Source organism: Cydia strobilella, chromosome 26 (genome assembly GCF_947568885.1).
Source record: "Cydia strobilella chromosome 26, ilCydStro3.1, whole genome shotgun sequence".
Classification (NCBI taxonomy): domain Eukaryota; kingdom Metazoa; phylum Arthropoda; class Insecta; order Lepidoptera; family Tortricidae; genus Cydia; species Cydia strobilella.
The window spans coordinates 4,237,674-4,262,599 of NC_086066.1; the positions used below are offsets into that span (position 1 = coordinate 4,237,674).

The following is a 24,926-nucleotide window of genomic DNA, read 5'->3' on the forward strand; positions in this document are numbered from 1 at the left end:
CGGTCCGGACACATCCCTACAAACAAATTTCTGTGCATGATGGGTGTTAAATCGTCACCACTGTGTGCAAACTGTCAGAAGACTGATGACTTGTCTCACGTGTTGTTGGAATGCGTCCGGAATTCGGACTTGAGAAAAAGAATTTTTGGTAGTCTGGGCTCCATGCACAATGGACAGATCAATTGTTGGTTGGCAGAACCTATATCGGACAAAGCAATCAGTGTTTACCACTTTATTGACCTCTCCCTTGAGTAGGGAACTATGATAGCACCCATGAGGCTGACATGTTCACCTAGAGTGTCCAAAGCCTCCATAAAAACCAGATTAAAAAAAAAAAAAAAAAATGTTGGGTCAAGCAATATATCTACAAATTAATTTAAGTTGTTGGTCTGAACATGTTAACTTACCTTATCCATAATACTTAAAGCCTGACCAGTAATATACGATCATGCGCCATGTTGCGGAATTTTCATACTATACTGAACTGTCACCCTATACATGAGAATAACAGCGCCCTCTTGACAATTATCATATATTTCTGTTCAGGCTTTAAATTGTCATTAATTCTATGAATACAAAATGATAATTTCAATTGAGATTAAATAAGTCATAAATTCATAATCTTAACTAAGCTAATTTCCAAACTATATCTAGATCTGTGTTTAACATTTCTCTAATATAAGTCTTATTATTAAAGCTAGAAGGTTGATTATTGTATGTTCTGTGTCAGGTCCAAGATGTCGCTGTGGGCGAGGGCTCAGCAGCTACCCCAGGAGAGCTTGCAGAAGGTCAGTACCATTATTCGAAAAATCTTTAGCGCATCCCACATGGCTGGCAACCGAGATCATATTACTATTTCTTTCACTCGTTTATGCAATTATGCAAGTGTGAATGAGAAGTTTTACGATCCTGGTCGTCAGTTTGGTTTGCGAATCCATACTAATATTAATTAAATAATTAAGCCTTTTATTTCCAATAGATTCTAACATAATAAGATTACATTCATGCATAAATATATTAATTACATTAAAATCATATCATAAACTTAACACATCATTAACTATTAACGTATCAATAATTAAGTTTAGTATTAGTACAGCGTTCATTCGTAGAATTTATTAGGTAATTTACATATGGGATGTGATAATTTTAACTAAGTATTTATTTATTATAATTATTTCCTTATTTCTATTGGGCTGTCCATTTTTGGACATAGGCCTCCTCCCTCCTGTGCCACTCGTTCCTGTCGGCGGCTACTCGAGTCCAGGTGATGCCCGCCTCGGCGACGATGTCGTCTCGCCAGCGTCGCCGCGGGCGGTACGCGTGCCGCGTGGCGCCGCGCGGGTACCAGTGCAGGATTTTCTCGCTCCATCGTCCGTCATTAGTGCGAGCCGTGTGCCCAGCCCATCGCCATTTTAATCTGCAAGCCATTTCCGCTGCATCTATTATCTTTGTGCGACGGCGGATATCTGAACTGCGTACTCTATCTGTTAAATACTAATATTATAAATGCGAAAGTCTGTCTGTCTGTCTGTCTGTGTGTTCCCTCTTCACGCTTAAACCGCTGAATCGATTTAGATGAAATTTGGCATAGAGATAGGTGAGTCCCTGAGAAGGACATAGGATAGTTTTTATCCCGAAAATCATCCCTTAAGAAAGTAAAAAGCGGGGTGGAATTGAGATAATTAATGAAGTGCCTGCTAATTTGTGTGCATAATATGCTCAAATTGAATTTACCTTGAGAATTTTTCCAGGCGCTATATTTACTTTAGCTGCTGTTAGTAAGTCCACGCAGACGAAGTCGCAGGCTAAAGCTAGTAGTTTAATAGATAAAGCCTATAAGAGGAGTCACGGTCAGCACACATCGGGCGCTTCCTTACTAATTTTACCATCAGTACCATCACAGGGCCGCCGCGACTGCCCGCTACCGCGAACATCGATTTTATTTATCAGCAGCGGTAGCACGGTCGCCTTTTTATCGCCTGTCACGGCGTATTGTCAAAGTAAATTTTGTAGCCACCCACAGTAAATTTACTGCCATCTTTCGCCACATGATTAAAACTTTTAGAACGCCATTTGACTTTCATCCTTTCACTGATATGTGTTAAATTTGTTAAATATCACAAGGTGTCGCCTTCTACACGAGTATAAGCCATAGAAATGGCGCCTTCGCTCGAAAAGACTGTCCATCGGTGGACATTATGCCTTTTAAATTTTTTTAAACCAGGTCACTCCATATTATTATGTGCATATTATTATTGTGTGCCCTTACAGGGTGTCATGAACTGGCTATATAAAATGTAACACCTTATTATGTACATGACAATGCAATATTGAATAAATGACTAAATGATTATTAAGTCGAATAGCTCGACATGTTTCGGTCCAATTTACGAGGACCGTCTCCGTCCGTGTCGTCGTAGGAGGAGGTCCTCGTAAATTGGACCGAAACACGTCGAGCTATTAGACTTAATAATACGTGAGTGACCCGGTTTAACATAATTTAATATGTTTGAATCTCACGGGAGTTTTATACTTATGCCTTTTGTAATAAGGTTTACCAACTGTTAGTTAACAGTGTGGGCGATGGTACTTAAACAGGTCAGCGGGCGCAGCATGGTTCCATTTTTATCGCCTGTCACTATGGCCATCACTTTCGCACTTACATACTTGTTAGAACGTGACAGGCATGGTGACAAGCTATAAAAATGCGACCGTGCTACCGCCACAGCTCAGACACTTGTTTACTTTATCTATTTTGGAGGAGTATTACAGTGCTTGACTTATTTGTTTAACTTTTTATCAATGGTTCCCGTTATCTGGGAGTACGGTAGACGGTAGTGCCCATATACATAGATAAACATATGATATAAGTAAGTTTAGAACTGATAACCTTTGTTCTGGGCATTAAGTTATTATTACTATAGAGACGACACACCAAATTGTCGCAATCACAACCTGTACCATCGACCAAAACGTCGTAAGCGCCGTAAAATTCATGGCGCTTACGCGTTTAGGTCGCGAGATTCACGCTCCGCTTCTATGGTTTGATGCCAAAACAGGAGCAAGTCGTGGCGCAAAATACTGGTTCTCTGTGCCGGTTCTATACGTTAGCACAGATTATATAATAGTTCTTATTCTTACGAACGTGGCGCGTGCGGCGTGGCAACCAACTGGCTAGCTTTAGTACCGCCGTCGGGAAGCGAGTCGTAGATATAAATCCGAGCTCGCGCGGAGAGTTCCATAGGGCTGACGTTAGTAATAATAGTTCAATGGTTCTGAGGGCCTAGCCGAGATGTCAATCGTTGATAAAGAACGCTAATATAAACTTAAGGTTTTTGCTCTTGTTTCGGCCGAAACCGAATCTTCGGCCGAAATATGACTTTTATGCCGAAACCTACCGAAACTGAAAGAAGCGTTGGCAACCCTAGCGTAGTGTCGGCGCGCGCGGTGCGGGGAGCGGCGCGTTGAAGGGAGCGTTTTATTTTTGTGTAGGTATCAAAACGGTAGGTATTTGCGTTTTCTATGAGAGATAAGTATCTGTTCGTAAGAACTATTATATAATCTGTGCCGAAACTGAAACCGAAATTTCGGCCGCACACTACCGAAAGTATCCCGGCGTGGCCGAAACGACGCAACCTGCCGAAACTGAATGTTCGGTCGGACACTAGTTTAATTCTGAATATCATTGTATGCTGGTGTAGGTAACTACAATCAATCCATGCCATGAATGGAACACAATGAGTGAATGAATTGCATCAATCTTTGCCGACCCTTTAAAAACCTGTACACTTCTTTTTTGAAAAACCCCATACTGTAGCCCGGGAAAACCTCGGCAGGGAGCTCATTCCACAGCCGTAGCGTCTTACAAGGTTTTTCCTCAATCGTTTTCTGTATGCAATTTATATCCAAATGTCATTCGTACCCCTGGCCTTTTTCTTTCCGAGGTACGGTACCCTGAAAACCTGATCTTTCTATAGCGATATCCAGAAGGATATTAACGGAAGCAATGACCATATACGGCCATGACTTTGACCACTAGTATGTCATTATCCATGTATGGGACGAGCACCTGTCGATTCAGGTATTTGACATATTTGTCTCCAATAACCCCCGGCCTTGGACTCACTGTCTTTACGAACGGGAGCTGAAGAGAAACACTGTTCCGGTTAATGGGTGGTCACGGTCAGGTTGCAAAATTTATATAAACTTTTTTGTATGGTTATATGTATTATGTAATACGTAACTCCGTAATTATTTTCTATCCAGTCGTGTATCGAATACAGCTACGGTCTTGATAATTTATCCATACTAATATTATAAATGCGAAAGTCTGTGTCTGTGTAATAGTTTTTACGTCTGAAATTATCCATAAAGAGAGTGAAAAGGGGGAGGGTAGAGTGAAAATTGAGAGATTTAATGAATGAGGGCTATCGTTTTTTTGCTCACCAGTTGGCGCCTTTGTTGATGGTGGTCCAAAAGACTAAAGAACAGCTGTCAGTCATTTAAGTGACAAGTGACATTTGACATTTCGAACTATGGAAAAGACCACCATCTACACTAGCGCCCCTAGCGGCGAATCCATACGCGTTAGCCCTCATTGCCTGATAATTGAAAGATTGCTATTACACTTTATCCAGGCGTTAAACTTACTCTAGATGCTGTTACTGACTCCACCGATTCCACGCAGTCAGCCAAAAAGCTATAGTTAATAGTAGTATAATATAGTTAGCCTAATGCTGGTAAGACATAGTGATACTAAGTAATTAATAGTAACACCTATGTAAAGCCTGACCAGTTATATATGATCATTGTCTAGAGGGCGCTGTTCATTCTCATGTATAGGGTGACAGTTCAGTATAGTATGAAAAAATTAGTTCCAGTGAAATTTCGCAACATGGCGCGTGATCATATATTCCTGGTCAGGCTTTACCTATGTTTAACAAATAAGAACTGATTGATTGATTGAATAATGCGTGGTCAAGCTTTTACACTATTATAATGTAACTTACATCCAAATACAAACAGAGGGTCAAAACCATGTCAAGACTTACATATTATAACTTAAAAATAAAAACACGTTAAGGCTGCGATGCATTACGCAACCCCGCCGTTTCAGGAAGCCGGCCGCGGAACCCCCGGAACCTGACACCCTTCAAAGGAGGGATAATGTGCTAAAAAAGTCCTTGACTATACAAACGTCAACATTTTTTGATATGAGTTAAGGTTACCTGTGCACTCCTGTGAAATAGTTAAATGGATAAAGCTTGAAGTCTAAAAACCTCTGGAATAAAGAAACTCACATACATATACATACAAACATGAACGCTGAAAACATTACACTCTCTTTTTTGGGCAGTCGTGTAATGAAAACATTACACTCTTTTTTGGGCAGTCGTAATGAAAACACACTCTTTTTGGGCAGTCGTGTAATGAAAACACACTCTTTTTTAGGGAAGTCGTCTAATGAAAACACACTCTTTTTTGGGCAGTCGTATAATGAAAACACACTCTCTTTTTTGGGCAGTCGTGTAATGAAAACACACTCTCTTTTTTGGGCAGTCGTGTAAAAACCCATCGTTTTCCGGAACGTTTTGGACTCACAAATGTTGTGATTTTTCTCCAGGTACGGGCTATCTATGGCGATCATTTTCCTATTGAGGTCCGCCACTGCTTGGCGCCGTGGATCGAGAGCAAGATATGGTACGTATAAGAGCATAGACAAGAGAATATTTTTTTTATCTGGTTTTTATTGAGGCTTTGGACACTCTAGGTGAACATGACAGCCTCATGGATGCTTTCATAGTTCACTACTCAAGGGAGAGGTCTATAAAGTGGTAAACACTGATTGCTTTGTCCGATATAGGATCTGCTAATTAACAATTGATCCCTCCATTGTGCATGGAGCCCAGACTACCAAAAATTATTTTTCTCAAGTCCGAATTCCGGACGCATTCCAACAACACGTGAGACAAGTCATCAGTCTAAGAGAAACATTAAAACGCGAAAAGCAGACGTAGCTGGATACCTTACTGCCAGTCATACGCTTACAGAGCACTTAAAAGAATAGTTGCCTCGTTTGTCGCCAAAAGTGGACAGAAGAGGTGGTTGACGCATACAAAACCTCCATTTTCAAGACCGAATGAAAAAGTGTATTAAATATAACCAAAGAGAATTAAGAAGACATAGAGTGCTCCATACATCGGTTTTGTTACCAAAAATACTATTATTTTCGTAGTCTACATCTAGCGTCAAGTAGCGGAACTCTCATTACTGCTACTCGACAATAGATGTCGCGGCAAACGGAAAGGCAACGACTCAACGATTTTTAGCTAATTTTATAACCGGATTAACCGGAACTCTATTTTCAACTCCTACTGCTTATAACAGGGTTCGAAATTATCCAGATAATTATAGTCTTTGATAATTATCGCGATAATTATCTGATAAATATCGGATAAGGTTGTACTTAAAAGAGGTAACGAATTTGCAGTTTCTGATTGGTGGCGGTACATTGTTCCAACACTTCGTTGCAGCATATCGGAAGCATATGGAAGTGGTATATGGATATACTAATTTTACGACGAAGTCGCGGACGAAAACTATATATAATATGTCAGAGTCCCAAGGAGGTTCTGTTATTGAGACCCCTAATTTGTAACCAGGACGGCAGAACCCGAAGAGCAGCAGCGTTTCTTCGTGGAGGAACTAGTGCAGGAGATCAAGACGACAGCCGAGCTGATGCTGTCTCCTGACATGTTCGTCACGAAGATGAAGCTGTTCGAGGCTGCCAAGGCCTTCCACGCGCAGTACAGGTGGGTACATATTCTTGAAACTGGTGCAGATCAAGATGACAGCCGAGCTGATGCTGTACGGACATGTGCGTCACCAAGGTGAAGCTGTTCGAGGCTGCCGAGGCTTCCACGCGCAGTACAGGTGTGTACATGTTCTTGAAACTGGTGCAGATCAAGATGACAGTCGAGTTGATGTTGTGCGGACATGTTCGACACCAAAATGTAGCTGCTCGAGGCTGCCTTGGCCTTCCACGCGCAGTACAGGTGTGTACTCAAGCTCAATAGGCGGTTCCACACAAAGCGAGCCACCGCGCGAGGAAATTCCATCGCTTCGTTATGTCCGTCCACCCGTCTGTCTGTCCGTATGTCACAGTTATTTTACTCGGAAACTATTAGATATATTTTAATGAAATTTAAACAGCAGGTGTATTTGGGCCGCTACTTAGTTTGGAGTAGCTGTTGAACTGGGCGTGCGAAAAAAGAGAAAAGAAAACTTAATAAATATTCACGCCAATGAAGTAAATAGCCATTAATGACTTTAATTTATCTTCTTATTAAAACGACGTAAGTGCCGCGAAGATAGACGTTTTTGCTTGTATTTCTTTTTGCATTTTATGAAGGTACGGAAGCGTCCATTATGCGTGCTCCGACACGCTCTTGGCCTGTTTTTACAAATCAAGCATTGGTCTTACCCTTGTGACTTTCCCAGCCTCTATAAAATACAAATTACGTGCTGAGAATGTATCTCAATTGTTTACATATATAACACGTTTTACTCATGTTATCACCAATATCCCAACGTTGTTTACATTCTCCCCACTGATAAGTATATCATCCACAATATTAAGCACATTTATATGACGCATCAGGGTTTTACCGACAATTGGTCATAAAAAGATGGACATTGAGATGACCTGTTGCAGTCTTTTAATTGTCAGTGAAGAGTATAGTGTGCTAGTGATTTAAACTGGTGTGAATTATAAATATAATAATTTTGAATATAAATATAACATAAAATAGTGTATTGTGCAGTTAGTGTAGAAAGGAACTGAAGGTACCTTAATATTGGTAAATGTTCATCAATTAACCACTCGTATTAACAGGCTTAAATAATAGTTGGTCTTTTCATCTATTATGTTATTATAATTAGAGTTTTGAATGATTCACGGTTAATTTCACTAGACTTATATTGACCGGGATATAGACCGTGATTACCTTTTGTATTATTTATGAGCTCCCGATATTTCGACGCAGTTACATATCGAAATATCGGTTTAATAAATTTATGTTAATATGAACATGTTATAACTATATAAAATACTTGATACACTTGTTCAAAAAATGTATTTACATTATGATTTGGTCTCGAAATCAATAAAAATATCATTATGATAAATAAATATTTTCATTTCATTTCAATGTATCAATTTTACCTAAATTTTGTTTCATATCTCATAAAAAACATGTTTGACCCGCACCAGTAGATTAGTTTTGTAGTTCTCGTTTTCTGGCAGTGGAATAACTACATAACTAGTATCTGAGCGGTGTTTTTATAACCCAGATACTAATAGTGGTTATGTGAGCCTTCGCGAACCCCTCATCGCTCCGCCAAAAATTGCATACTGGATCGACAAAACTCAATAATTATCCTAAACGCTCACAAAATTTAACAAGAATTTGAAACAAAAGCATTTTAACTCAAATTGAAATGCAGACGTTTCGCTCGCGCTCTTCGCTCGGTCGGTCAATATTGACAGTTCGCTTCACTTTACTAACTATTCATCCGGTTTTTGGGACAAATTTCTACTAAAGTGTGTACCGCTTGGACCAGGGATGTTGCGGATGCCGATTTTGTGACGGACGCGGATGCGGATGCGGAATTTTAAAGGCTCACATCCGTGGATGCGGATATCGAGATTAGGCACATAAAAAACGTCAAATATTACACTTTAATAATAATTATTAAAAAAAATACGTAACTTTTACTATTTGAACAAGAATATAGGTGCTCCACAATCGCATTAGTATACTCAAGTCCAAATAAAACAAATTATGCACTTCTTGTCGCTGTCCGTCATAGGCTAAAGTGCTCGATCGACGAATCACAAAAACGAAACGAGATTCCTATTGGCTAATGACGAAATTACCTAGCACTTACGCCGCCGTTAAGACGTTCCTGCACCTACCTGTTTAGCATTAAGCTCCGCATCGATTTTATGCGGATGCGGATGTTAAAAATAATGCGGAAGTTCCGCGGTTGCGGATGCGGATGCGAATATTCGCAACATCCCTGGCTTGGACAAGGGATGTTGACATGAATCGCGAATATATAAAATGTTATGTTTTTACCATAGCAGGGAATATTAGAATGCTTTAAATAATATTTTGTAAGTATAAATATGCGTATTAATTCATTAAAGTTATTTAAAATAATGCCTAACATCACATGACTGCAAACGCAAATCGGAGTGCGTGACGTCACAGTGTGAGAAACACGCACAGACAAGTTGTCAAACCTGGTGGTTCTCTGGCACTGACAGCAGTTTGTTTATCACATCGTTACGTCATCCAGATCACGTGACACTTGGAGCGTTTTTGCGCGAAATTGAAACACTAAACTAATTAGTCGATTTTTTATTAAAAAATTATGAATAATTTTTTTTACAATAATTACGTGTCTATCTATAAAATGAAAACAGTTATAAAAATTGTCAACATCCCTATTGGGGCAATTCGAGTGTAATTTGTTATTGAATAGATAGATAGATAAAAACTTTATTCATTTCCACAACATACATGGTACATAGAAAACATGCAGCTTAGAATTACACTTAAAAACTAGTTTACAATTCTTGAAATAAGTAAAAGAAAACAATACAAAATACAAAACCATGTGTCGTGGCAGAGAATAGGCGCTGGCTCAGCATGATGATGCGGCAAGCCACATCGCTGATATTCTGCCAGGACCTTACAAAAATGAAGAGACTGTACAACGCTCAATTCTTATAAATCTTAACTAATCTTAACTTAGGTATAATGATGCTCATGTTGTGTGTGTAGCAGGGACCGGACAACCCTTTCCGCGATAAAACCCTTTCAATGGGCGACACTTAAACACGGCTAACACATTGAAAGACTTTCCCTTTTGAACTGCAAGCCCATTCATACACTTACCTTTGACTAACCCTTACCGAAAAGCTAACCAAAAATAAGGCTAGCTCTTAATAAGGGTTACCCTTATCTTTAAGCGCTTTTTATAAAGGTTTCCCTTTGAGTGAAAGAGACAGGATTAGTATATACCTACGGTAGTGTATGAAAAGGAAAGAAAATACGTGCCTAGTCAAAGAACGCCGCCATCGCCGCCGACGATCGCTCGGATTCGAAGTAATGTGTGCTTTATAAACAAGGTAGACGACTTTAATTAGCACGCTTATATGCTAAAAGGGAAGCCCTTTATAAGGCTAACCCTTATAAGCAATATGCAAGGTGTTGGTGAGCGGATGATAAAGGTTTTGTAAGGGTATTTGGGCTACCGATTACTCAAATGTGGTAGCTTTATAAGGGTTTTTAAAACCAAAACAAAGGGTTTCGTCTGGCAAAGGGTATGGTGAGTTAAGCCTTATGCAATACCCTTATAAAACCCCGATAAGGGATAGCGGGCCGGTCCCTGGTGTGTAGTTGTGTACTTGCATGCATTGTATATACATATAAATTCTGTATTATTTCATGTGAATTAATGGATCAAAATAATATGTTTGTTTGTGCAGCCACGCTCCTCACGAGCTATACGCTTACATCCGGCGTTGCCTGGCACTGGAGATGGAGGTTATTCAGAGCGCTACCCAATATGTGGCCCAACCACACACTGAGAGGAAATACAGCGAGGTGCGTGTTATAATTATCTTTGTGTAGTAACTGGTGGTGGGACAACGTTTTTATGTACGGTAAAACGGGGTGGCTTTCAAATGCAGGGGCGACTTTGAAATGATAGTTTTTAAGCCATAATATATTTTTATGCGAGATTTTTTACAGTAGGTGAACATCAGTATATAGTAATCTAACTAGTTACAGAAACAGATCAAAGTAACCCCAAATGTACCCTGTTTTACGGTAGTAATTAATTCTGACCCATTTTCCAAGAGATATCAGTGACACAGGTTAGAACTGTTGTACCGGCCATTCTACTTTTTGTTGTACCTAATTTTTTGACACTTTTTCGTAAAATGCATATTTTAAAATACTCTGCCATTACTTTCATTTTCTGTTTTGTGGTGGGGAAAGAGGCTTAATGAGGCTATCACTCCTTATGAATTTAAAACAGCGCTTTTTAAATGGCTACTGACAAAATAATTCTACTCTATTAATGAATTTATTGCGCATGATAATGTTTAAAATTAATATTAGTCAAATTTGTATTATAAATATTTATTACCTGGACATTACATATGAACTTAGTTATTTTATTATCAATTGCTGGGACTGTATTGTGATTTGTATTGAATTGTAAAGTTAACTTATTGTGCATCCTATTCTAGTTTAATTTAAGTTAATGTAGTTAGTAATTAATTAAGTTAATTTAACCCTTAAATGCATAGTGATGTATGTATGTACACAACAAAAAACATATAATTTTATGCATAATTAGGTAAACTCTATTTGGTCCTGTATAATTATTTTGATCGTAAATTAATACACTTTCCTTCGTTTTATTGAAATTTGCGCAGTATTCAAGTTTAAAAAAATTACATTTCTTTTAACACGAAATGGCGGAAAATTGGGAAAATTTAATGATTTTTAATATGTAATTTAGGCGGTTTTTTCGGGGTTTGTAATTATTTATATTTAAAATCTTTATTATAGGTATATTACGAATAGTATAAATTTCTAATGGTAGTAAGATTTTTTATATCTTTTACCAATAATTGTATAAATTTACATAAATTATTATTTACCCTATGTAAATTCTAATACTGGTTAAGCAGTGAAAATCGATGTTTTAATTTATTTTTTTATTTTTCCTAGAATCAGTAAACAATTATGTAAGACATATATTAATTTCAGGCAAAAAGAAAAAATCATGCATTTAAGGGTTAAGGTAGTCTTATGTAATACAAATTTAATGTATTATAAGGACCCATTTGCATGCTGCCAAAAACAGCTAAAAAGGCTAGACCAATGTAACTTTTATAATATCTATGTAAAACCCTATTTATGTGCAAATAAATGATTATGATTATGATAGCTTTGTTCAATAAATTATTATAGTTGGTCAAGCAAATAGTAAAGTAGAAAAAGGCACGAAATTCTAATTTTCTATGGGACGATAACCCTTCGCGCCTACATTTTTTTAATTTGCCGCCTTTTTCTACTGACAAGATTTGCTTGACCAACTATACTTTAAATATTCTCGTCATGTGTTCTTCTAGGTATTAGGTATTGTATCTACTGCCACACACAAATGGGGATGGACGGCTTCCCCACTTTGCGAATGCGGAGAGGAAGAGCAGACCACAGAACACATTTTTAAACGCTGCCCACTCCACTCATACCCTGGGCCTGCTGAGGATCTGAGCACCGTGACACCTGACTTGGTTGCTTGGCTTGGCAACCTCAAAGCTACACTCTGATTGCCCTCAATGTATATACCTTACGATTAAATAATAATAATTGTATTTACTTTTTTGTCACACAGCTGCTGACAGACCTGCAGACCGTCCGTCAAAAGGTGACGATGGTCAGCGAAGAAATACGCTCACTGCAGGCCCATAACGAATCGTTCTCGCTTCAGTACCACGAGTGTCTCAAGAACAAAGGTTAGTACATTAGTCGGGACCTCCAAACCGTCTCGCGGAAAATGCCTCGGGAAGCAGCTCGTTCTGTGTAGACCTGCCTCGGTCGAGGCAAATGCCAGCGCGTACACGATGCCTCGGGCCAGGAAGCTGACGCGTTTGCGCAGCAATTTCCTCGCGAGGCGGCTCAGATGGAGAAGCGTTTTCTCTTAGTACCACGAGTCTCTTAAGAACAAAGATTAGTACATTAGTCGGGACCTCCAAACCGTCTCGCGGAAAATGCCTCAGGAAGCAGCTCGTTCTGTGTAGACCTGCCTCGGTCGAGGCAAATGCCAGCGCGGACACGATGCCTCGAGCAAGAAAGCTCACGCGTTCGCGCGGTAGTTTCCTCGCGAGGCGGCTCGGTCTTTGAAGAAGTGAGATTGAGCTGAAATTTGACATACTTTCTGTAAGTGTAACCTCGATGCCTAATGATGACAATTACTCTTTAAATGTAAAGTCGGCGTAAAAGCTTGTATTAAAATGAAAATCGGACAAAAAAATAACTTATAATAAAGTGAAAGGGACACAAAGAATCCAAGTATTTCCAAGTAACTTACTTATGGTATATTTCAGGCCACATCCAGTACTTGCAGTCTTCTGGGCAACTGACCAATGAGCGGCGCGAGCTGGAGGCCTGCCTCCGAAGCCAGATCGAGGAGATGGAGAGGAAACTTAATGCTTTGGTAACTCATTTTAAATTAACTATAAAACCGGCCAAGTGTGAGTATGACTCACGACACGACAGTTTAAAGCTACTGTTACACATGCTCTAGAATAGCATGTTATCAATATGCTTAATATGAGCATTCTTATGAACTGTTTACATTTGCTAGCAATAAGCATGCTAGTTTTAAGTACGCTCCTGAATAAGCATGCTCAAAGCAAACACTCCAATATACATGCCAGTTGATAGCGTGCTCTCTGCTGTGCATTATTTCTTGCAATATTGTTATTGTATTGTGATATGCGAGGATTCCGTAGGCATTCATTATTCCGATATAAAGTCACAAATGTCAACGTTTTTTCATCGCCCCAGCGGACATTTTTAGCGCGAAATCGTGCACGCGCACCTGCTGGGACCGAAACTAGCATGCTCAATAAGCAAACCTGGTCACACGCGCTCAAAAGCACGCGTTCCACCCGCGCTGCAGGTAGCATGCTCATTATCAGCAATGTTTAGACACACATAGCAATTGCTTAATAGTGGCATGCGTTCGTGCTAGTAATCAGCATGTGTAACAGTAGCTTAAATTCGGTTACCTTTGGTATGCTTTAGCGCCGATCAGTGTATCCTAACCTACATTGCACGTAAGCATGTCAAAATTATGTGTATTTTTTTTCCTCTAAAAGCCAGAGGAAAAAAATACACTCCCTGCAATTTTGCACAGGGTGAATTTGCCAATGTCGGTGTTGACTTTACATGTATGTTATGAACAGCCAATATTTGACAGCTGTATACAAAAGATTAAGCTCTAATATATTTTATTTAGACTGGCCAATCTCATGTCTGATTGTGTGAAGTGAGGAGTGTCTTTTCAAAAGGGCTTATTTTTGTATGGTGTTCATGGAGAAATAAGCCCTTTTGAAAAGACTCTCCTCAAGTATGGTAATATTTTATTATGTTACTAGCGACCCACCCCGGCTTCGCACGGGTTACACAAATTATACACTAAAACCTTTCTCAAGGATCACTCTATTGATAGGTGAACACCGCATCAAGATCCGTTGCGTAGTTTCAAAGGTCAAAGCATACATAGGGACAGACAGACAGCGGAAAGCGATTTTGTTTTATACTATGTAGTGATATCTCTGAAATATTGTATAAAGTATGTTTCTCTATCTGCAGGTGGCTCAAATCAAGCAAGCCCAGATGGAGCTGGTGGATCATATAAAGGAGAACATCGCTACTCTACGTCAGCTGCAGAGCATTGTGCTGGATGACGAACTTATCAGGTTGATATTATTATAACTTATCAATATTATATGGACTTAGATGGCCGAGGTGCGGCTAGGACTATGTCGCGAGGGAGGAATTCCCGGTTTATGTGTATAATCATCGGGTAAATTTGTAAATAACGCGACTAAATAGGAGCAGGAGATTGCCAGTGTTCAAAAAAGTTGTCCTGTTGTAAGAATAACCGGGTAATAATGACGCAAATAAAAAGTTGCCATAGAATTATTATAACATGGCTACTCTACAAATAAAACTATGAAAATATACAAATAGTAGTAGTAGTAGTATAGTATTATAAATTCAATATACGCGATATAATTCGTTTTCATAGTTGCCATAGTTGTTCACCGAGAGTCAGAAGTCCAAATTGAAGGTTTGCCAGAGAGCAATGGAGCGCAGCATTCTAGGTGTCACAAGGATGGATCGCATCCGAAACACTACACTGCGCTCCAGAACAGGCATAGCTGACGTGGGGGAGAAGACCGCTGGGCTGAAGTGGGACTGGGCAGGTCACGTCTGCCGCATGCATCCGGATAGGTGGGCTAGTATAGCCACCGAGTGGATGCCGCAAAAGAAGCGCGGACGTGGCAGGCCCAGGCGGAGATGGCGGGACGACTTAGACACCTTCACTAATAACTGGCCGGAAACAGCTCAACAACGGGAGTCATGGAAATCAAAGGGAGAGACCTTTGCCCAGCAGTGGGACACTACAGGTTATAAAAAAAAAAAGTTGCCATACACGCAACACTCGAGTTTCAGTGTTGCGCGCTTTTAGAAAAGCGTTCCGTTTTAGGCTTTTCCCGTTTTGGACTATGCTAGTTTTTCGATTATTAACCGATTTAAAAACTAAGAAAAGAAAAATACGTAGTATTTGTGCGTTCATATATAAAAGTACCGAACACAGCATAATCTTATTTCTGCAGATGGAAACGTGAGCAGCAGTTGAGCGGCAATGGACACCCCATGCAATCCAACCTGAACTCAATCCAGGAGTGGTGTGAGATGCTGGCTGACCTAATCTGGACCACCCGCCAGCAGGTATATTTTAATTAAAAAAAAACCGGACAAGTGCGAGACGGACTCGCTCACCGAGGCTTCCGTACTTTTTAGTATTTGTTGTTATAGCGGCAACAGAAATACATCATCTGTGAAAATTTCAACTGTCTAGGTATCACGGTTGATGAGATACAGCTTGGTGACAGACAGACGGACAGAGGAGTCTTAGTAATAGGGTTCCGTTTTTACCCTTTGGGTACGGAACCCTAAAAAAGGGACAAACTTACACAAATCGATCTAGTCTGACCGTACAAGACGATACATGTTATAAACAGATGGATAAATACTATCCATCCAATCAAATATTCGCGATAAACACTTACTAGGATAGAAATCTAGGACCTTAAGCTTTAAGGCGGGGACCTTAAGCTTTATCGAATAAATTACGAGGCCGTTAATCATAGTCATCGAACTATAATTATTATTTATTACATAGTCATAAGACTCATTAGCCCTAAACATTCTTCACATAATAATCAATATTCCCAATTTTATTAGACAAAATGTGAATGTTAAATTTTTGATCCAAAATAATTTGCCATAAATATTTTGTCCTCATTTGACCTAATGCTGCGACATCCATGAAAATTAACTAATATGTTAGGCTAGATCAGAACTGCGACTCTCACGAAAATGAAGTATTACCAGAAAATATCTGATTAAATTGTATGGTGTCACGCGTCACGCAGGTGAACAACGCAACGCGCATCAACAGCAAGACCATCATACAGCTGCGTCAGCCGCACCTCGAGGAGATGCTTGAGGATATGGGCAAACAGGTAAACATAATGTCACTTAACCGAAATGAATTCGCGCATACAATGGAATTTCAAGATTCAAGCTTTTATTCATAAAACATAGTATTTTAAATTTAACCTGCATATATATATCTGTAAAAATAATATCCCGCGCACATATCAATGTGGTTCAGTTAGGGGGCGGACTGAAAATCAGCGCTGTGCCACGGAATAACTAATAGTACTACGCTGTGCAAGAAAATGTGATGTTGTGACATGGGGGACGTCACAAACTTTGTGACGTCATTTTAACTTATTTAAATTGTTTTATTCACAGTACAGTAACAAGTTTATGGGACAATAATCGTTTTTAATCGTTTAATTTTCTTTCCTAATCAGCTTTGGGTTATAAAACTACTAATATTTCTTTTGTCAAAAATATTTTGATTATAAAATTAATATTACTTGATTCGATTTGCCGATTTCATTGAAAAAATGTGACGTCATACCAGGGGGGGGAGGGGTTTGCCAAATGTGACCAAGTCTGACAACGAGAGGGGAGGGGTTAAAAAACCTCGAAATTCGTGTGACGTAATTAATGGATGAACTCTAAGCATCATTTAAACATTTTAAAGTTACTTTTGTAATTATCGCACTTATTTAATTTTCATAATAAGTATTATTAAATTCACGTAATTGAGGTTAATGCCCAATAATAATAAAAAATCGCTTTCTAACTGTTTATAATAGGCATTTATTGATAACAAATATAAAAAAAAAAAACATTAATTAATTTTCTATTTGTGTGTGCTAACGAATAAATTATTTCTATTCTATTCTATTCTATTCTATTCTATAATGGTTTATTGACAGGTGACCAGCCTTCTGTCCACTCTCGTGACTTCGACCTTCGTGATCGAGAAACAGCCGCCGCAGGTTATGAAGACCAACACACGGTAAGGACTATCAATGTGTCATACGTATTTTGTTATTTACAAATTTAATATAAGTTAAATGTTGTGGGCATTTGTTTCACCAATGTCGTAAACTTTCGAGAAAAGAAAAGATAGAAAAAGTGTCAATGTATTGAAAGTCAGATTTCAGATGATTTATTGATAAATGTACATCTCATTTACATGTCAAACAAAAATACAAAATGTTCAAAAATAAGATAAACATTATATTATAAAGTTACATAATATTAAATTGCATATCATATTATTTTTATTTACAGGGTTTCATTGTAGTGTTAGGATCAATGATCTTTTTCCAGAAACTCGTTTACCAAAACAAAACAAAAACACAAACAACAAACACAAATAAATACACAAACAAACAAAACAACAAACTAACACAATAATTATTTGTGCAACAAGAAAGTTGGTTTTTCTTGCGAGTGTTTATTTTGAGCCAGAGAAAGCGAAAGATTCTATAATTAAATCATAAGCGAAGCGAGTGATTCTAAGTTAGAATCTTGAGCGTAGCGAGGGACTCAAAAACACGAGATGTAAAATAACTTTTCTCTCGTGTTGCACATATAATTTTTCACCTCAGTAGTGAGAACATATTAAAGGTTAAAATGTATTTCGAATTACACAGAATAAAAAAAAAAATTGTAATAGAAGCATGAAGTGGCAGTCCATGGCCTTCACTAAATTAAAAAGCTACTTTGTTTCACTCCCTGGAGTGAGGAAAGTGTGACTCCTCACTCCAGGGAGCGACGAAAATAGGCTTGTTCGAGCTGCTGAGGTGAAAAAGTAAATTTTGTTTTCAGTTTTACGGCTACAGTCCGGCTGCTTGTCGGAGGTCAACTCAACGTGCACATGACACCTCCCAGAGTCACCGTGAGTACATTTGCGTTCTTTCATTGAGTTTTGATTATTGATTACTAGCTTTTGCCGGCGACTTCGTCTGCGCGGAGTTAGTAATTTGGGTAGCTTATTTTTTATCCAATCTGCTTTTTATTGATTTCCCATACAAACTTCCAACCCCCTTTTTACCCCCTTAAAGGATGATTTCTGGGATAAAAACTACCCAGTGTCCTTCCCCGGGACTCAAACTACCTTTATACCAAATTTCCACTAAATCGGTTCAGCGTTTTAAGCGTGAAGAGGTAACAGACAGACACACTTTCGCATTTATAATATTAGTATCAATGTAGTGCTGCTTATCTTTCGAGACTATTTCTTTCGTTATGTTATATTTCGTTTTTAAGACTGAAAAAGGCAAGTCTAGTCCTAAAAATATTTTTAGGAAAATGATTTTAGATCTGACTAATACGCCTCCTAGTTTCTTAAGCTAAGTAAACATATTTTTATATACTTCCCTGAGATGGCTGAAATAAATAAAGGAATGAGAAATATACTTATATTGACCGGGATATAGACCGTGATTACCTTTTGTTTTGTCTATGAGCTCCCGATATTTCGACCAAAGAGTAAAGTAAGTTGATTTCGACGCAGTTACATGCATCTTGTTCACGGGTGACAAACAAACAAAAGGTCAATATAAGTCTAGTGAAACTAACGGTGAATCATTCAAAACACTTAAATGAGAAATAATCAGTAAAATAGTAACTGGTGTTGCAAAGCTTAAATTAATAATGAACAAGTTTGGGAACAAATGTAATTATTTTATTAAACATTACAGTTTTTAATTTATATATAGTAGTGTGACTACTTAAAAAACACAAATCAAAATATTTAATAAAATAATTTGATTTGTTCCCAAACTTGTTCATAGATGGCAGCACCAGTATCTCTCGCTACAACGTAAATCCGTAAGGAGTTCGTTTAGGAGGTGCAAGCGCGCACTGCTTGCCCTTTAGAGCTGGTCAAAGACGCCTAGTCTTACAAAGATGGCTTATGTTAATAATGTTGTGTTGCCCAGGTGGTGATAATCTCGGAGCAACAAGCCCAGCTGCTGCTAAAGAGCGAGTCTCCAGCCGGTCGCGGCAAGCAGCCCGTGGAGTGCGGCGAGATCCTCAACAACAGCGGCTGCATGGAGTACCAGCCCACCAGCCGTCAGCTCAGTGTTAGCTTCCGGTGAGTCACAGACAGACGCACTTACAGACAGCAGTGTTGGGCAAAAAGTAATTTAATTACTAATTAAAAATTGCAATTACAATTAGTATGTAGTCACATGTAAAAAGTAATTGCGCCTTCAATTTACAATTGCAATTGCAAAATGTAATGGTTAATTAAATTTTTAATGAAATTTTGAAATTGAAATTAGAAATTAATTACTTTACTCAATTACAAATTACTTTTATTGAATACAAGTTTTCGATTATCTTTATTCCCAAAATTATATTAAAATTATGGATGAGCTTTAAATTTGACTAACCTTACAATATTTGACTTTTTGTATTAAAAAACATAAAGGATTATTTTTGCAAGTTTTTGTACAAGCGGAAATAATACATAAATAAAAAACAGTTTTATGTAGAAAAAAAGTTAACATTCAGTAATTATGTAATTTAATTTCTAATTGATGTAATTGCATTTCGAAATTACATAGGAAATGGAATTGCATGTAATTAATTTTTCATGTAATTAAATTACTATCTATCTATTGACTATCTGCGCCGTGAACACTGACTTGGAGAGTATTTTAAATTGGAGTAAACGTTACGGTCTCAAGGTTAACCCTACTAAAACTCAGGTTATAGTCATAGGTAGCTCAAAGCTCACTGCCCGGATTGATTTAGGTTCTCTACCTGCCATTGTGTTTGACGGTATTCAGATTCCCTACTCTCTCCAGGTAAAGAATCTCGGTGTCATGATGGACCAGAGTCTCTCTTGGGTACCTCAGGTGAATGAGGTTAGCAGGAAAATGTTTGCTGCAACTGCATCACTCCGCAGACTCCGTAATTTCTTGCCTTACGCCACTAAGATTGCGCTAGCTCAATCCCTCTTATTGCCCATATTAGATTATGCCGACATTTGCTATCTGGACCTTACGGAGGACCAGCTGAATAAGCTCGAGCGCCTCCAGAATCTCGGTATAAGGTTTATATTTGGTCTGCGCAAATTTGACCATGTGTCACAGTTCCGTTCTCAGCTCAAGTGGCTTCCTATTCGTCTTCGCCGTGACTCTCATGTTCTCGCCCTTCTCTATGGCATTCTCTTTAACCCCGCTACACCACCTTATCTCAAAGAGCGTTTCAAGTATCTCTCTTCTATCAGATGTTCTCAGACTCATATTCTTGCTTCTCCCTCATCTACTTCTAAATTTTATAATAGCTCTTTTACCTTCAGGGCTGTTCGGCTGTGGAATGCTTTACCAGTAGAATTAAGATTAGCTAAATCTCTCCCCATATTCAAAAATCAGCTAAAACTATACTTTCTATCTCTGCCTTAAGTTGCCATTTTATATATTGTATATATGCTTGTATAAATATATATTATATATATATATATATATATTGTATTGTATATTTATTTGTGTGTTAGGTTTCGTTTTAATACTTATATGTATAAGTAGTAATTGTAGTATGTGTGTTTGTGTTTAATAGTCTCCATATTTAGCTCTTTGCACTACCTGTTGACTTTTGTATGAGTTCTACATTTCCTGCTACCCAAAGGTTGTCTGGAAGAGATCGCTTTTTAGCGATAAGACCGCCTGTTGTTACCTGGTTCTATTTTTTCTTTAAATATTTCTTTGTAGTTTTACATGTATGTAAAATGTATAATTTTGGTGCAATAAAGAATATTTACTTACTTACTTACTTACTTACACAAGTAATTAATTGCGCCCAACACTGACAGACAGACAAGCATGACAGACAGACAGTGGCAAACATACAACCCGGTGAAATTCTGAACAACAGCGAGTGTATGGAATATCAACCTACCAGCTGTTAGCTCAGCGTCAGCTTCAGGTCAGTTTTTAATGTTTTTGTTGCCCAGGTGGTGATAATCTCGGAGCAGCAAGCCCAGCTTTTTAGGGTTCCGTACCCAAAGGGGTAAAAACGGGACCCCATTACTAAGACTCCGCTATCCGTCCGTCTGTCAGCAGGCTGTATTTCATGAATCGTGATAGACAGTTGAAATTTTCACAGATGATGTATTTCTGTTGCTGCTATAACAACAAATACTAAAAACAGAATAAAATAAATACAATAAACGTGTTTTTTTTTTGCCGTTTTTAGCGTAATGGTACGGAACCGTTCGCGCACGAGTCCGACTCGCACGTGGCCGGGTTTTTTTATTTACACGCCTTAAAAAGGCGGTATAACAATTTTGTGTAATTTTAACAACTATTTCAATATGAAATGAAATGTTTGTCTTCGGTTACCGCGATAGTTACTCATGAAATAAAACTATGAAAAAGGATTATATCGTCGAGATGTAGTATAAAATCAATATACGCGATATAATCCGTTTTCATAGTTTTATTTAACTATTTCAATAATAGGTATTTAAACTCAATACTTTAATTATTGCCAACAGGAATATGCAGCTGCGTAAAATCAAGCGAGCAGAAAAGAAAGGCACAGAGAGCGTGATGGACGAAAAGCTGACTCTCTTGTTCCAGTCCGAGTTCAACGTGGGCGGTGGCGAGCTCGTATTCCAGGTACGACCAAAACAATTTGATAGATAGATTGATAATCTGTTTATTTGTTTGTCACAATACACACAAACAAAATACAAAATCTTGTCTGGACACTATATATAATAATAAGCCTTTTATTCTGAGCTTCTCTGCTTTGTATGAGTACTAGACATGTTCTTGTTTGTTATATTATGTCCCGAAGCTCAGTTTGCCTCTTGGCATAGGCCTCCTCTAACATTTTCCATTTGAACCTGTCACGTGCAACTTTTCTCCAGTGATGTCCAACTGTGAGTTTTAGGTCGTCTTCCCATCTTGTCTGTTGGTGACCTGCACTTCTCTTCCCATCTCTGGGGTACCAATCCGTAACCGTTTTACTCCATCTGGACATTACAATGTTCCAAATATTACAGACCTATACAAGTGTGCTAGCAACCCTAGGAAACACTTCTTGCCGAATCGTGTGATAAATGTGTGGAACTCTCTACCAGATACTGTTGTTAGTGCAAATTAGTCAAAATGTATTTTGGAAACATTGCACAGGTGTGGACGCTGTCCCTGCCGGTGGTGGTGATCGTGCACGGGAACCAGGAGCCGCACGGCTGGGCCACGGTCACGTGGGACAACGCCTTTAGCCCCGCCGGCCGAGTGCCCTTCGCTGTGCCTGATAAGGTTGGTTTCACTTGTGATCTGAGTACCTGGACACATCCCGGTACTCAGATCTTGTAATGTATTTACCCTCTGTCCTCCGTCCAGATCAAAGAGGATATATAATTTTTTAGCCACAGTAAATACACTGCCATCTATCGACACACGATTAAAACTAAAAATAAAAATATCAAAAAATGTATTTATATATGGATAAATGATTTTTTTACTGCATTAATTATTTTTATCTGATTTTGACCCATGTTCTTTCACTGATATGGGGCATTTTCTATAAAAAGGGACCTTATTGTCGATGGCGCTTACGCCGCACAGCATCGCTCGGCATTGTATTTATATCGGAGCATCGTTTATAATGGCGTAAGCGCCATCGACAGTAAGGTCCCTTTTTATAGAAAATAACACATATGCGTTAAAATTGTTAAATAACAAACGAAAGCGTCAACGCCTATACGAGAGTAGACCAAAGGTAGTGGCGCCATCTGATCGAGAATTTTCAAATCAAATTTTCTTTATTTTCGAGGCAAGTTTTTTCCTTAGACTCTATCCATCTATTACAGAGTTATATCTATTTATATTTGATCCAGATACACTACCTTCGAATATAGTGCAAAATGTTATTAACCTTTTGACCGCCAAAGACGGTAAATCACGTCGTCGACATTTTGTGCCACTCACGCCGCCGACGTCATTTGCCGTCCAAACTTAATTTATCAAAGACTCTTTAATAAATAACTATATTTCTTTGTTTGTATTTGCATTATTTTATTTTGCCCTTCTACTTTATTGTATAACTTTATTACAATTCAACTATGAATAGAAGGTTAAAAAAAAAACAACATTATGTTATAATACGACTTACCCAGTAAATAGCATAGCTAGCCACGCCAAAAACGGCACTTGACGTCGCCTAGTGATGTGACCGAGTCATGGAGGAATAATATTATTATATGAAAGTAACAATCTCCTAATAGAAATCGTTTCGCGCAGTTCCGACAAACACGCTAGCGCCATCAATAATAGATATGGCTTAATCCCATACATTTTGTAATAGGAGTTGTTTTTGCTAAAATAACTGCTATTTGTGCTGTTACGGTACTTGTTTTCGTGCTTAATTTAAACAACTTGGTTTGAAAGACGGTACTGACCTTTTGTGATAATGTAACCCCTTATGCATTTATTTTATTGTAACGATACTGCAGTTTGCTAATTAGTAGGTAATAATAATCGACAACGGGTTTGCACATCTCTGAGTAACGCGCGCTTATCAGTGTTCCGTGCGCCCATGACGGCACTTCACGTCCGATGCCTGACGTCACCACCAAGTAGTGATGTGGCATTATTGGGAGATTTGAGTGGAAGTTACAAGTACATTTTGATATTTAAATACGTTATTTAAAGGTTTTTAGTAGAGCTAAAAGCCAGAATCATATAATATTATATTGTAAAACACCTGTGTAGTGGTTCTTCTAATCTAAGTATGTCAAAAACGAAATCAGTGAAAATATCGATATCCTGTTTTGTAATCACTATTGTTCTCTAAGGTTTTATTTTGCTTCATTGCGGTGTCACGTCGAGTTACGTCAATGCTTGGCGTTCAAAAGGTTAAACATTAAAACTACAATCATTTAAGTAAAACAAAACGTATTATCTTCAAAATATTCTTATTTAGTGTGTGTTAGCTTCAATACACAAACGCAAACATTTGATAAAATAATTAATTTATCAACTTAATACAGCAGTACAACAATTTCACCTTCTTTCTGTATGTATAAGAATTTATATCGTTGCTACGAACCCATAGTACCAACCAGTGCCGGCCCGAGTCCTTGATCAGGGTAGAGCGAAATCGGGTTTTGGCGCCCTTCTTTGAAGCTTTTTACCCAAAAGCAAATCGAACCGTATTTTGGGCCCGCGTCACACTCGCGTCTTTTAAAACATTTTTTTTCTCATTTGCCATTTTGGCTCCTTCCTTGCCATCCGGCGCCTAGAGCGGCCGCTCCACTCGCTCTACCCTAGATCCGGCCCTGGTACCAACTTCGCTCAGCATAGGTATATTTGATTTGTGTGAGATAGACATAAAACAATTTTATTCAACATAACATGAAATGGCAGAGTTAACAGATAGCGTAATACATTTTATACAGATAAACCTTAAATTTAGATTTAAAAACCAAGAAATTGACTTGCACATATAAGAGAGAAATATTCATGCGTGTTAAATAGGAGCTTGCCTCAGCATAATGTTGCAGTGTATTTACTACAACGCTGGTTTTGAGGCAGACCCTTGAGACATTATTCCTTACTCGCTGTTAGTCGAAAACTAATTCTCGAG

General features: G+C 38.4%; 1 protein-coding gene across 9 annotated transcripts in view; it reads left to right on the forward strand.

Moving 5' to 3' along the window:
* The window catches only part of LOC134753319 (signal transducer and activator of transcription 5B), a 47,922-nt gene that overhangs the window by 2,923 nt on the left and 20,073 nt on the right, over positions 1-24,926 (forward strand). For 8 of the 9 annotated variants that reach the window (XM_063689173.1, XM_063689176.1, XM_063689178.1 and 5 more), the window contains exons 3-16: positions 731-788; positions 5,627-5,703; positions 6,666-6,815; positions 10,562-10,679; positions 12,487-12,607; positions 13,199-13,308; positions 14,472-14,578; positions 15,503-15,617; positions 16,325-16,414; positions 17,246-17,328; positions 18,147-18,216; positions 19,262-19,416; positions 21,826-21,949; positions 22,469-22,597. In XM_063689173.1, the coding sequence (XP_063545243.1) occupies positions 738-788; positions 5,627-5,703; positions 6,666-6,815; positions 10,562-10,679; positions 12,487-12,607; positions 13,199-13,308; positions 14,472-14,578; positions 15,503-15,617; positions 16,325-16,414; positions 17,246-17,328; positions 18,147-18,216; positions 19,262-19,416; positions 21,826-21,949; positions 22,469-22,597 (1,500 nt within the window). In that variant the 5' untranslated portion in view covers positions 731-737. Of the gene's footprint in view, positions 1-730; positions 789-5,626; positions 5,704-6,665; positions 6,816-7,036; positions 7,059-10,561; positions 10,680-12,486; positions 12,608-13,198; positions 13,309-14,471; positions 14,579-15,502; positions 15,618-16,324; positions 16,415-17,245; positions 17,329-18,146; positions 18,217-19,261; positions 19,417-21,825; positions 21,950-22,468; positions 22,598-24,926 lie in introns of those variants that run through there. The other variant, XM_063689179.1, reaches the window with a different exon arrangement.